This window comes from Amphichorda felina (assembly GCF_050947745.1).
Source record: "Amphichorda felina strain 45539 chromosome Unknown scaffold_5, whole genome shotgun sequence".
Taxonomy (NCBI): Eukaryota; Fungi; Ascomycota; class Sordariomycetes; order Hypocreales; family Bionectriaceae; genus Amphichorda; species Amphichorda felina.
Genome location: NW_028145045.1, coordinates 1732572 through 1744854, shown reverse-complemented (window position 1 = coordinate 1744854; position 12283 = coordinate 1732572). Strand labels below are relative to the sequence as shown.

General features: G+C 52.1%; 4 protein-coding genes across 4 annotated transcripts; 3 read left to right on the top strand and 1 right to left on the bottom strand.

The window, feature by feature from the left end:
- Nucleotides 1-715: 715 nt before the first annotated feature.
- On the top strand, nt 716-2770 carry ACO1O0_005398 (S-adenosyl-L-methionine-dependent methyltransferase; the record flags this gene model as incomplete). The annotated part of the gene is made up of 1 exon (XM_083194820.1): nt 716-2770. The coding sequence occupies one exon, from the start codon at nt 716-718 to the stop codon at nt 2768-2770; it is 2055 nt and encodes a 684-aa protein (XP_083049733.1).
- Nucleotides 2771-4203: 1433 nt separating this feature from the next.
- Nucleotides 4204-6330, top strand: ACO1O0_005397 (P-loop containing nucleoside triphosphate hydrolase protein; the record flags this gene model as incomplete). The annotated part of the gene is made up of 1 exon (XM_083194819.1): nt 4204-6330. The coding sequence occupies one exon, from the start codon at nt 4204-4206 to the stop codon at nt 6328-6330; it is 2127 nt and encodes a 708-aa protein (XP_083049732.1).
- A 2168-nt stretch (nt 6331-8498) lies between these two features.
- On the top strand, nt 8499-10391 carry ACO1O0_005396 (uncharacterized protein; the record flags this gene model as incomplete). Its single annotated transcript, XM_083194818.1, has 3 exons — nt 8499-10048; nt 10112-10176; nt 10363-10391. The coding sequence occupies 3 exons, from the start codon at nt 8499-8501 to the stop codon at nt 10389-10391; spliced, it is 1644 nt and encodes a 547-aa protein (XP_083049731.1).
- Nucleotides 10392-11057: 666 nt separating this feature from the next.
- Nucleotides 11058-11886, bottom strand: RRP40 (exosome non-catalytic core subunit RRP40; the record flags this gene model as incomplete). The annotated part of the gene is made up of 2 exons (XM_083194817.1): nt 11058-11597; nt 11689-11886. The coding sequence occupies 2 exons, from the start codon at nt 11884-11886 to the stop codon at nt 11058-11060; spliced, it is 738 nt and encodes a 245-aa protein (XP_083049730.1).
- Nucleotides 11887-12283: the final 397 nt, after the last annotated feature.

Here is a 12283-nt window from a genome sequence, read left to right as displayed (position 1 = left end):
ACCCAGCTACTAGCTTGATATCACTTCCACTCATCATCTGCGAATGCTTCAACACTCCGCCGCCGTAGATGCCAAACTCTGGCTTCGTCTCATGAAGAATTACCAGACACTACATAGAGACCAGGTATTAGTTCTCACGCGTGCCTAGAATTAACTAGGGCTTTGTTGCATCTCGCGGAATGCCTCGTCCCGCGTTCATACGTCACTAGAACTACGCGATGAGGTGAATGCATCCTCAGAAGAAGTTAACATCTGCATGAGTCGAGGCTCAGACGACCTTCAATGGCAGACATCGTCTCGAATTCACTCTGAATTTTCACTCCCTTACCAAATACTATTTCTTCTACATGAGCACCTTGCTGAATCTTTCCATCTTTCTCTCCTACTTTCCCACATCCACCGCACATGAATCTACCGCCGAGCGCTTTGAAGCGCAAACACATCGTGATTATTTCCACCTTCCAGCCCACTTCAGTCGGAGATCCCAAGGTGAATCCCAAGACCACACATTAAAGGAAGACCACACATCAAAGGTTGGCGATTTTCAATGTCACCCTCTTCCCTAGCCCCCATAATTGCCCTGTGGCCGCCGTTCGCAATTCTAGTCACTAACACTCAAACAGGGTCTCTCGTAGAACCTTCTATTCACAACTCATTGGCCCCGATGATTGCTACGAGTTTTACATGATTTTCACAGTACCTGAAATGCTGCAAGATGCCGGGACGTATCACAACGGCGTTCCTCTCCGATCCTCAAGTTGTTCCGGAGATCGAACTCATCACCGAGCGCCCGAGCACCAACCCCAACAATAGATCGAGGTCTTCTTCAACATGTACACTTGGGAGATACGATGAAAGGTCCTTCCAAGAGATTGCCCCAGACGAAGTGGTTGACCTAACAATTGATGACTCTTCCACCTCCCACCAAACACTTCGTGGAGGAGAATACGCTCTAGCGAGCTGGCGAGCAGATCACGACATCATCCGTCCCGAAGACTGCATTGAAGTGAGGGGCATCAGTCTTGGAATCTACGACATTCATTTTATTGTCGTCAAAATAATCGCTCGGGCACACACTGGCAACATCACGCTGCGAGGCATCCCGCTAACGAGGACCCGTGGACTTGCAGGCAAGTTACCGAAGAAACCCAACGAAGTTTGTCGCATCCTCCACCTTGACAACGGCGACAATGACCAGATACCTGCGTTTGTGGAAGTCCCCACAAATTCCGTCATCAAGAAGCGCAGCCTCATCGTCACAAATGCACTCTACCCAGAGTACTGTTGCCAGGACTTCCGGTCCATGCGGGACGACTCGGAGCGCAACCAGGCCAAAGAATTGCACGGCACTCTTGTCTGCAGATGGAGCTTCAAGATCTTTTCAGCGAAGCAACGTACCAAGTCAAAGCCGGTTGAAGAGGTCCTCGAGAGGATTCATGTGAGCGAGGTCCACCAGGTTCAATACCGCAAAAGCGACGAAAGTCTCTCCTACCAGTGGCGGGGTGGACGAATTCCAGGGGGTTCATGGTCAGAAAAGCATCCCAGTCGCCCTCCAACTATCGACCTGGAGTCGAGCGAGCCACAGCTCCAGGCCAGGCCACGACTTCGGCAGCAGGGTCAGAAATATACTCTCTTCGACTCCTTCTCTGGCGCCGGAGGCGCATCCCGCGGTGCACAGATGGCCAACTTCAAGGTCACTCACGCCGTTGACAAGGCTGAGGAAGTCTGGCCGACCTACAGGACCAACTTTCCCAGCACAAGGCTATTCAAAAACTCCGTCGACGAGTTCATTAAGAACCACAAACATCACATCAGGGCCGACATCCTGCATCTGTCGCCACCATGCCAATACTTCTCCCCTGCGCACACCCACCAGGGCGTCAACGATGACGAAAACATCTTTGCTTTATTTTCATGCAACTCGCTAATCAACAAGGTTCGGCCAAGGATTATCACGGTTGAGCAGACGTTTGGCATCACCCATGAGAGGCACCAGGAGTACCTGCGCATTCTAATCAATGACTTCACCCAGTTCGGATACTCTGTCCGGTGGAAAGTTGTGAGACTCTGCACCTGGGGCTCGGCTCAGGATCGCAAACGCCTAATCATGATTGCAGCAGCACCCGGCGAGAATATCCCCCCTTTCCCCCGCCCAACTCATTCCGAGGGTGGCGTCGGTGGTCTAAAGCCGTACACCACGATTCACCGTGCGTTGAGTGGTATTCGTCCCGGTGACGACCTTCATGATCTTGCTACCGTTAAGCGATACCAGCCACGGAAAGCTGCTTACAATCCTAACCGCCTAGCTGGGACACTGACTACAGGAGGTGCCGACTTTGCATACCCGGATGGTTCCAGAGACTTTACCTTGAGAGAATATGCCAACCTTCAGGGATTTCCGCGGTATCACAAATTTCAGGGGACCAGGACCTCTATCAAACGGCAAATCGGAAACGCATTCCCGCCAAACACGGTTAAAGTGCTATACCAGCATTTGGAGAGGTGGCTTCTCAATCAGGATGGGATGCTCCCATGCCAGCCACGCATTGTTGACGCAATCATGGTGGATATTCAGGACGATCCCATCATTGTTGACGACTCAGATGAATCCTCGGTCTGTCAAAGGAGCAGCTCCAGTGAGGGGCGACATGAGTCACCTACCATGGACGATGTCGTGGAAATTCTCGATCCCATGGATATTGACGGTGGCCAACGGCACCACCAATGTGTGAACAACACCTGTAACGAAGTAATGATTGACCTGACTTAGCGAATATCTTGTGTCTTTATTTAATTATTTTTATTTATTTATTTCTTCTTTATGTTTTGTGGACGATGAGTTGGGCGAGGAATCAGGGCTTGGGATTGAGGGCAGGGGACAATCAAGAGCTTGGAGCTGTTTGGAATTTCAGCTTTGTGGTTGAAAGAAGTATTGAGAACTACGAGTTTGGCTGTTCATAATTTGAAGCCGCCTGAGATTTGCTTATGCCTGTATTCAATCATTTAGGGTAGCCGTGCATGGCTGAGATGGACTAGATGAGAGATGATCCCATTTCAACCCCTAGAAATAAGCGTCACCGAGTCGCCATTCCTGCATACAATCTCTATCTTCGTGAGTAGATCGTCAATACGACTTAGTTATACTTGGCCGATGACATATATATTATTTGTATGCAAAATACATACCTAGTACTCATTTTGCAGTCAATTCTAGCTTACAGGACGGACATCATATATGTATATTTATTGCGGCGATGCTGACAGATGTGATATTAGCATGATTGCAATGATTAACATCCTTATTATGATGATAGTGGAAAAGTATTCGTAGAGGATATAGCCAAAATCTCCAGAGATTTAGTAGCTCCAGCTAACAGCAAATTTCCAGGTTTGCCAAAACACGAGATAATGTAATTACTACTACCTACCTACCTAATACTACTAGTAGTACCTATACTACTTAACCCGTAGTACCTTCCGAGTCTTTTAATAGTACGATGGTACCCTAGTAGTAGATGGCAGACACGCCGTGCCTACCTGCCTGTACACTTTGCTACGTAGAAATGGAAGGAACTCTGCCTAGCCTCGGGTTCTTTACTGCTAGTAGAAAGGTCCTTGCCCAATACAATGTGGACTTTCCCCATACACCAGGTACCTAACTACTCACCTGAGGCATCACCTGTGGAGGTTGTGGTCCTCCTCCGGCTCTCGCCTTTTTCCAACTGCTCTCTCACTGCCCTTTCACCTCCACTGCCCTTTCACCTCCACTGCCCTTTCACCTCCACTGCCCATCCTATGTGCTCTTCACTCCACTGACATCTATCCTACATGTCCGACAACATTTGGAATCTGCCTTTGACTCTTGTGTCGTAGGCAAATTCAAAGATGGAGCGTCTCGATACCAACCCACAGGCAGTGCCGAACGATGTCTGTTCAAGTTTCCCCCATGGTCACAGGCAACGAGTAGACTAACCTTGTCAGGTGTCCTTCACGCTCCACACGTTTCCCTGTCAAGATGTCTTCGTCTCGCGTCACGAGCAAGGTACCATCATTGAGATGGATAATGAAGAATCCCTCTTAAAGCGATTCAACGACAAAAGAATTTCCTTCAGGACTTGGGCAATTGCCCCCATTCCGGGGTGCACGACCTCATTCACCAAGTCGTGGCTCCTTCTAGTCAGAATTCCGCCGCTCACGGACGGCATGGAGTTTCCTTCCCTAAGCGACCACTTCATTATTGACATAGAGACCACCGTGGAGCGGGATGATGGGGTTTTTTCACTAGTACATCTACCCAGCACCAGAATCCCCAATCCGTACGAAGAACTAGAAACAGTGGTCAGCCAGGTGCGGAAATGCGCCGCTTTCAAGGTCGACGTACCTCGTTCCTGGAAGAATCACAATGGGATGACCCTCGAGTTGGATCTCATGGCAAATTTTCAGGTTGCTTCCGCTATCGACGATATCCAAAACATTACTCTCAGTGGCAAGTCACAAAATATCGTCATCCAATGGGACACAACCTCGGTGACTTCCTATGCAGAGCTTGCCGCTCTACGTCATCTCCTTGAGGATAAGAGAATCAGAGCCCGTCTCCCCTCGCCAAAGTCCATCACCGCGTTCAAGACGATACAAGATTTTCACGGAACAAACAAGACCTATTTCAATCTCCATGAAGAGTTTCCTCAGCTGAGAAATCCCATCGATCCCTTCTTTCGAATCCCTCCACTCGTACAAGAAAAGTTCAGAGCTTTCAACGAAGACCACCGAAAGGCCTATAATGGTCTCACCCAGGTTCCCAACGGACTATACTTTGTCAACGGATGCCCTGGAGCAGGAAAGACAGAGTGGAATATGGTTCTTGCGGCACTCATACAGTCAAAAAAGCGCCGGAAGCCAAAACGCAAGCACAGTCCGATCCTCTTCTTGGTGGACATCAACAAGACCGTCGACGATGCAGCAGACCGCTACTTCAACCTCTGCAAAGAGGCCGGACTGAAGCTCCGGATCTTAAGAATGCACGGCTGGCCTTATGAAATGAGGAACAGCAACAAGCTTCACCAATCTGGAAGCAAATCGGGAGCAGAGTCTGCAGACATCGCGGACTTTACAAAGAGGTTCCTTACTACTGCGAGTTTGGCACGGCATACAATGCTCCTTCGGGACCCCAACAAAGCTCCGACGCTTGACGAAGCTTCCTGGGAATACTTTGAGCTCCACAAGAACGAAGAGTGCTTTTCCTCGCTTAGAAGGATTCTCGCAAGGATGGAGTCTGGGGAAACCTTGGACGGGGATGGCTGGAAAGTTCTGCGAAGCTCCGTGGGACTACTTTATCGAGCAGTACTTGCACAAGCCGACTTCGTTGCAACAACACCAGTGGCAACGTATGGGACTTTTTCAACGCTTTTTCGGCCGGAAGTCATCTTCATTGATGAAGCGCCCCACGCCAGGGAACTGACCACCCTAATTCCAATCGCCTACTTCGACCCAATTGTCTGGATATTTACAGGGGACGTTAACCAAACTCAGCCTTTTGTCAAAGGAGGAAACATAAGACAAATGGAACGGCAGGGCCTCAAGTTCAACCCGTTTGCAAATCAGTTGCGTTTCAGCACCATGGCGCGAGCGGCAGCTGTGGGTGCCCTGAACAGTCAGCTGCTGGTCAACAAACGAGCATACGGAAATCTTCACCGTCTGCCTTCAGCAATGTTTTACCAGGGGCAAATGAGGTCAGGGCATGATACCTCCAAGTCCATGTACCCTCCAAGTACGGCCTACCTCAGAAGCTACCTCCAGCGTTTGGGAGGGTGCCGAACCCCTCTGAAAGAGAACCGAGTCATTGTTCAGCTTGATTCAAGCGCCGAGCAGACGCAGCGCTCTAGTTTCTGGAACCCGGCGCACCACAAGTGGGTGATGGAGCAGACCGAGAAATTGCTCAAAGATGACAAGTTCCAGAGCGTGACGCGCACAGGCTCTCCCGGAACTATCTTAATTGAGAGTCCTTACAGCATCGCTATGCGCCAGTACGATGCTGAAGTGAAGCAGTTTCCTGACGAATGGCAGAATCGCGTTCAAGTCCTAACTGTGGACAAGGCGCAAGGCAACCAGGCAGATGTTGTGATCCTCGACATGGTTCGGACGACCAAGGTTGGTTTCATGGATGATCCTCAGCGTCTCAACGTTGCAATCACGCGAGCGCGGCAAGCTGAAATTATTGTAATGCACCACATGATGACGCTGAGAACATTCCGGGGCAAAGCCATAAGAACCAACTACACATCCCAGCTTTGGGATGATGCGCTTACGGACGGACGAGTATTCAACCTTTAGGCACCGTAGGGAAAAGAGGTTGATGGGGGGCAAATCCGAGAGGGTATAATTCAGAGATTCAGAGATGATGTCACGGAAAACTGTTTGGAGTAGTTGTGAGGTGTTAATGAAGGGCGCATGATACCAGAGACGATGCTGGGTTAACATTGAGACCTGTGATAGTTTACGGAGTAATACTGAGTGAAACCAACAAGAAACCATACTTATGTCTCGATTGAAGATATCACGAAGTTGTGAGCTCTGTACAAATATATTAACACGACAATGGGATTTCAACACCAATTCACGTATGAAGTACAGAGGCGCCTAACGGCTGGGTTGATTTAAGTATAAATTTAGGGTTATTTCGGTGGCAGCCTTAATACCAACCTCTTCGCACCTTGTAATACGTTGTACTCGTAGGGATAGTAATAGCATCATTGCCTTCCTCCAGCTCGGAGGGGTGTATGATATGACAACCTGGAGCTTATGGGGCCTAAAAGAGTCCCACGCCCACTTGCAAGTAGAAAATTTTCAGCCTTAAGATGATTTTAATTCCATCAGGCTAAAAGACAGACGCATATCACCCTTGCGCACCTATTGGTCTTTTCAACGCAAATGACACTAACGAAAGGAGAAGGCTGACGCGGCCTCACGGGAGCTGTCACAGTCAAACTGGCTGCCACGGCAGGCAACACAGGGCTGCCCCCAAACAGTAGGCCAGAGCCAGGGTCATATCAGGCCAAAAGAGTCATAGCAGTCTACAGGGCTTGGGGTCTCGAAAGAGCCCAAAAGACTCCCCTGCCTCAAGAAGCTGTCAGGATTAGCAGACATCACTACCAGGTAATTAAGGAGAACGACATGTACAGACGCTAGACTGCTAGTATCTAGCAACAAGGCTTTGCCACGGGATGAACAATTTTGCAGCCGATAATTCTCATGTCATAATTAGATAGTCCACAGAGACGCCTCCGGCCTGACAGGTATTACGAGTACTATGTATTATTACTACGAATATTAGTACTACTAGGTACTAAGATACCGGGATAGGTAGTACCTATAGTAGTATCTAGCATGACGACTGGTCCCCGCGGAACAGGGATGGATGGGTCGCGGGGAATTCAGGAAGGGGGCAATTGGAATTGGGGAGCTCCTGGTAGGCTGGAGCTATCTCTATGTACGGATACGGGTACCTAGTCTAGACACAATTACCGTCCTGGGCAAGGGAAGTAGCGCGGCGCAACCAGGACGCTGCAGCAGGTTATTATTATGGCTGTTGTGAGCGAACTTCATAATACATCACGAGGTGTTCACTATATAGAAGTTCCACAGGGACCCGCGATTCCCTTTATAGCAAAGATCCAGAGCCGCTCAGGGGACGACGTCGTCGCTCCACAGCCAAGAAAGCAGGAGCAGTGAGACACAATTGGCGCACACTAACAGTGGTACTTACTGTACGAGTACTCCCCTCATTGCACTAGCAAGGCAGTTTGCGCAGGCGGTCATTTGGGATGTTGGTCAACACAAGACGATTGTGCTCAGGCTAGTGACGGCTCTGACAGGAGAGTGGCGAAGTGCAACGGGCAGCGGCCGCATGCGACGCCAGTGTGGACACCCCTCTCTCTCCATCCTTGGGCCCAGTTCGAGGCAATCGATGTTGACGTCGGGGTCGGCGTCATTTTCGTGTGTAGTGTGCATGGCAGCGCAGGTATTACACGCAGCGACTGCTGTGGAAGGCCCAGGCGAGAGCTGGGGAGGAATACGTAAGGAGTGGAAGATTGAAGTGGGAGGGCAAGCGGGCGCCCCCACTGGCAGTCACCCGTCCACCTGCCCGCCAACCTGTACTCGTACTTGCAGGTTCGTAGCCGAGCTCGTGCCTTGTGCACACAATGGATCAGACTCGGGGCCTCAGCCGCCTGCAGTAGTCCCGGTCCCTTCCAGTTCCCTTCCAGGTTCCTCGTCTGACAGCACGAGCCCTCTCCTTTCTCTCTCTCATTCATTAATATAAGGCATCCTCCTCCAAGATGCTCTAACACGGGGTGTTGAGGAGTGAGCGTTTTCTTCCACCTCCAGCGCGTCCCTTCGCAGTCGCGCGCCCCTGCCGGCCCTCGCTGAGCTCGCTCCGTTGCAGCTTGGGCCCCTGTCGCCATAGAGGCCTCCAAGCCTCCCCTCCTCCCCTGCTTCACGTCATGGCCCAGGTCAACGTCGCCCGCCACGCCGCCAAATACGACACCTCTGCCCTCGCTTTCCAAAGTGAGGCCGGTCGTGATATCTTGAGCGACAGCGCCCCGCCGTCCGTTCCCTCGTCCAATATTTTCCCTCCCTCTTCATCCCCAACCGGCAATCTGGACGAGGAGGCATTGTTGCCGTGGGAGCTTCGAGACCATGGCCCCATGGACCGTCTCGTCGCGCGGGGCGCTGCCAATGGCCCAATGACGCGCAAAAAGATGGACGAGGAGGCCATTGCCGGCACTGTCGTCGGTGTTGTGCTGGGTGTTGCCCTCCTCATCTGCTGCCTCTACCCCGTCGTGGTTCATCGCTTAAAGAAGAGGCACAAGCGCGCCAACCGCTTATCTTTTGACTGTGAGGGTGGCAACTTTCGTGGCGAGCCTGGCATCTCTGCCCGTCGCCTCTCATCGAGCGACTCCTTCAAGCGCAACGAGTCATCTCGCGACAACCCTGGCGCGGCGTACAACTACAACCCTCACGATGCATACGGCAATATCGTGACCAGTCCTCAGGGGCAGGGACGTCAACCCTCAACGCCGGGCTATGTCAATGCCTCGATGGACCAGAATCTCACCATCGAGCCCGTCGTGTCCACCGATGGCAACTATTATCCCAACTCTTTCCCGTTCTGCAATGGAGACGCCTTTCCTGCGGGAGCTCCCCAGCCCCATCAAGTCGTTCTCAAGGGGACCAGCGAAGACTATTACAGTCCTTACATCCCCTCTGAGGCATTCGGCATGTACCCAACTCCCGAAACAAATCCGGGCATCTCCAAGCCCAAACGCACAGTTTCTAGGGTCAATTCTTTGGGATACAACGTCAAGCAACTCTTCCGCCGCCATGGCACGCGCGACCGGACCATGAGCTCGCATACGTCGGTGTCGCGAAGTTACGACGAAGCGGCCGACATGCCATCCCACCTCCGGGAGGGAACCCCTATGCAGCAATTCTTCCCTGACCGGGGACCGACTGGGTCGCCTATTGAAATGACTGATGCTTCGGAACTTCCCTTCTCCACTCGCGCTCTGGGACCGCAGGACGGCATGCCCTTTGGGCCGAGCAGGGGAGACTCGGGTGCTAGCCCCCCGCAGTCTCCCTACTCGGAGATGTTGTTCTCCCACCCGAGCCAGCCTGCGCCTGGCACAGTGAACCCAATGGATATCATGCCGGCATCGACGGAATCAGAGATGTGGCATCGCACCGACTATCAACTCTACGCCACATCGCACGAGTCCCCCCCTTGTATAGATCCGGTTCCTCTGCCGACTCAACCGTCAAATGCTGTCCATCAGTCGGATCTTTCTACTCCAGCACCGGGGACCGCATCGATAACTACGCAGAGCACGCCATCTACCCAGGTTGATAGCCCCTCCCCTGAGTCACTGCACAGCTCCGACTACCGCCAGAGTGCTTCACCGCATGGTCTGGGTGTTCCATCCCCCCGAGGTGGTGTCTATTACTGTGATGAGCCTGGGTGTACCCAAGTGTTTGACCAGCCGCACAAGCTCAAGTACGTATTTCAGCTCATCAATCGTGGCACTCGCCCCCTGATTACTAACCATGCATGGTATAGGCACCATCAGCGGTATCACAGCAAGGCTCACAAATGCCCGTATCCATCATGCGGCAAAGGATTCGGTACGAAGACGCATTTGCAACGACATATCAACGACCGCCATGAGAAGAAGAAAAAGTTTCACTGCTCAATTTCGGGGTGCGATTATTCTAGGGCTGGCGGTAAAGCTTTCCCTAGAAAAGACAACTGGAAGAGGCACATGACCAAAATCCACCATATGGATCACAGCCAACTTCCGGAGCCGGTAGAAATCGACCAAGATATGACGGGTGTGTAAAGCCTGGCTTCTTGGAAACAAGACAGCCTCTCCGTGCTCCATGGGGCGGGCACCAACAGCGCCACATTTCATCAACGAGAATGCCAGCGCTATGCATCGCTACGAACCACACGATCACGGCCATTTCCTTGGTGGAGATATTCACAGGCGGCCCGATGAATCAAGAGACCCCATGATTCTGACGCATCGATATGGTAGGAGCTGGTGGCGTATATTTTCTTCCGGGAGGCATGGCTCAGGGGTTACTTGTGGTTTAAATCGAGGGTGTTTCGACTCTCAGGCGGCACTACATGACCTTTTTTTTTTCTGCGAGCAGACAGCGTCCATTGATGCATTGCATAACACAATGTCATTCGTTGGAGCGGTTCCATCTCACTTTTATTTTTTCTTCGCCTGTATGTGCCGCCATGGAGCCATGGTTAGTATCAAAAAGGGCGGGTTTATGGTACAGCTGTTGGGCGGGCGTAGAACAGGGTTGAATAGGCGTTTGGTCTTTTATTTTCCAATAAGGGAGGGTCTTAGCCGCCGGAGGTGAAGGCCCAGGTGGATATTGGGGCTGGTGAACCAGGCGTTTCCGGAGTTTTGTAAATGGTACTAAACTGTCGCCTTGGATAAGGAGTTCAGCGGCATTGATGATACTTCCATTGAAGAAGCAAACAAACGACTTCAACTCATGTCCTTGATTAGCTTTCTGACTAGCTTTTTCTGCTCCTCGATACCCAGTCCCTGGCTGTCCGTCTCCTGGACAGCCCGCCCAACCACAATGACCGTCTTTGGGCTCTCGCTGTCCACCCAGAACCTCCCATTCCTTCCCGTAGCTGTCTCGAATTGCAGCCCCGCGGCCGCCAGCTCATCGAGCACCACAACCTTGGCGTCCTGCGTGCTCCGGGGCATCATGAGCCGCCGGGCCAAACCAAGCGACACGGCATAGAGCATTCCGCCCGTGAGCGGCCCCAGGCCCTCGGACTTGCCCGTTGACGGGTGGACGCACTCGAGCTCCGCGTCCATGTGCTTGTCGGCGAGGCAGACGCGCGCGTACACCAGGGCACCGGGGCTGAGCTGGGGCCGCGTCTTCTTGGTAGCGCCCTCGAAGGCGAGCTGCGGGAGCAGGGCCGGGGCCGTGTAGTCGGACAGGGCGACGAAGTACGACTCGGCCGCGCTTCGCTGGACGGTGCCGATGACGAGCTCACCGACACGGGGGACGTACTGTTGCAGCCCCATTAGTTTACGCTATCGGGGGAGGGAGGTTGATGTAGCTAGCATTGGGGGGGATATGCTGGGCCAGAGTAGTACTAACCCGCCCTGTCGCGGTTTCTACACGGATGGCATTCTTCTGATGGTCTGAGATGAGCTGTCCTGCGAGCGTGGGGATGATATCGTTGGGTGGTGCGTGGCGGAGGCCGGGTCCCAGGCGGAGCGGCCTCTTGGGGTGTGAGGGGATGAGGGAGGCGTCGATGTGGTCGCCCGGGAGGACGAAGACGGAACTCGAAGCCATTGCGCCGGCGCAATGGGAACTGTCGAGATATCGGATGGGGAATGGCAGAGCTTGAATTGGGTGTGTAAGTTGTGGCTGGTTGCCTCTTTCTCAGCCTCGTCGAAATTCCCAGTAAACGTGGGGCCGGGGTACGTACCGATAGGTATCTTATCGGGCAGCCTGGCGTGGCACGAAGTTGACACAAAAGGCGAGACACCAAAATTTTGACATGACTATAATGTGTGCGTGTGTATGTATGTACCTGTGTATGTTTGATCTTGACGGTCGTGTGCATTCATATATTCATTGTTAAAATTTTCCCTGATATAATTTTATATGAACCTTCTTGTAAATTCATTAGAGCAGAATGTATATACTTCACATATTTTGGTTAGATAGTACTTTGGTGTCCGGGTAT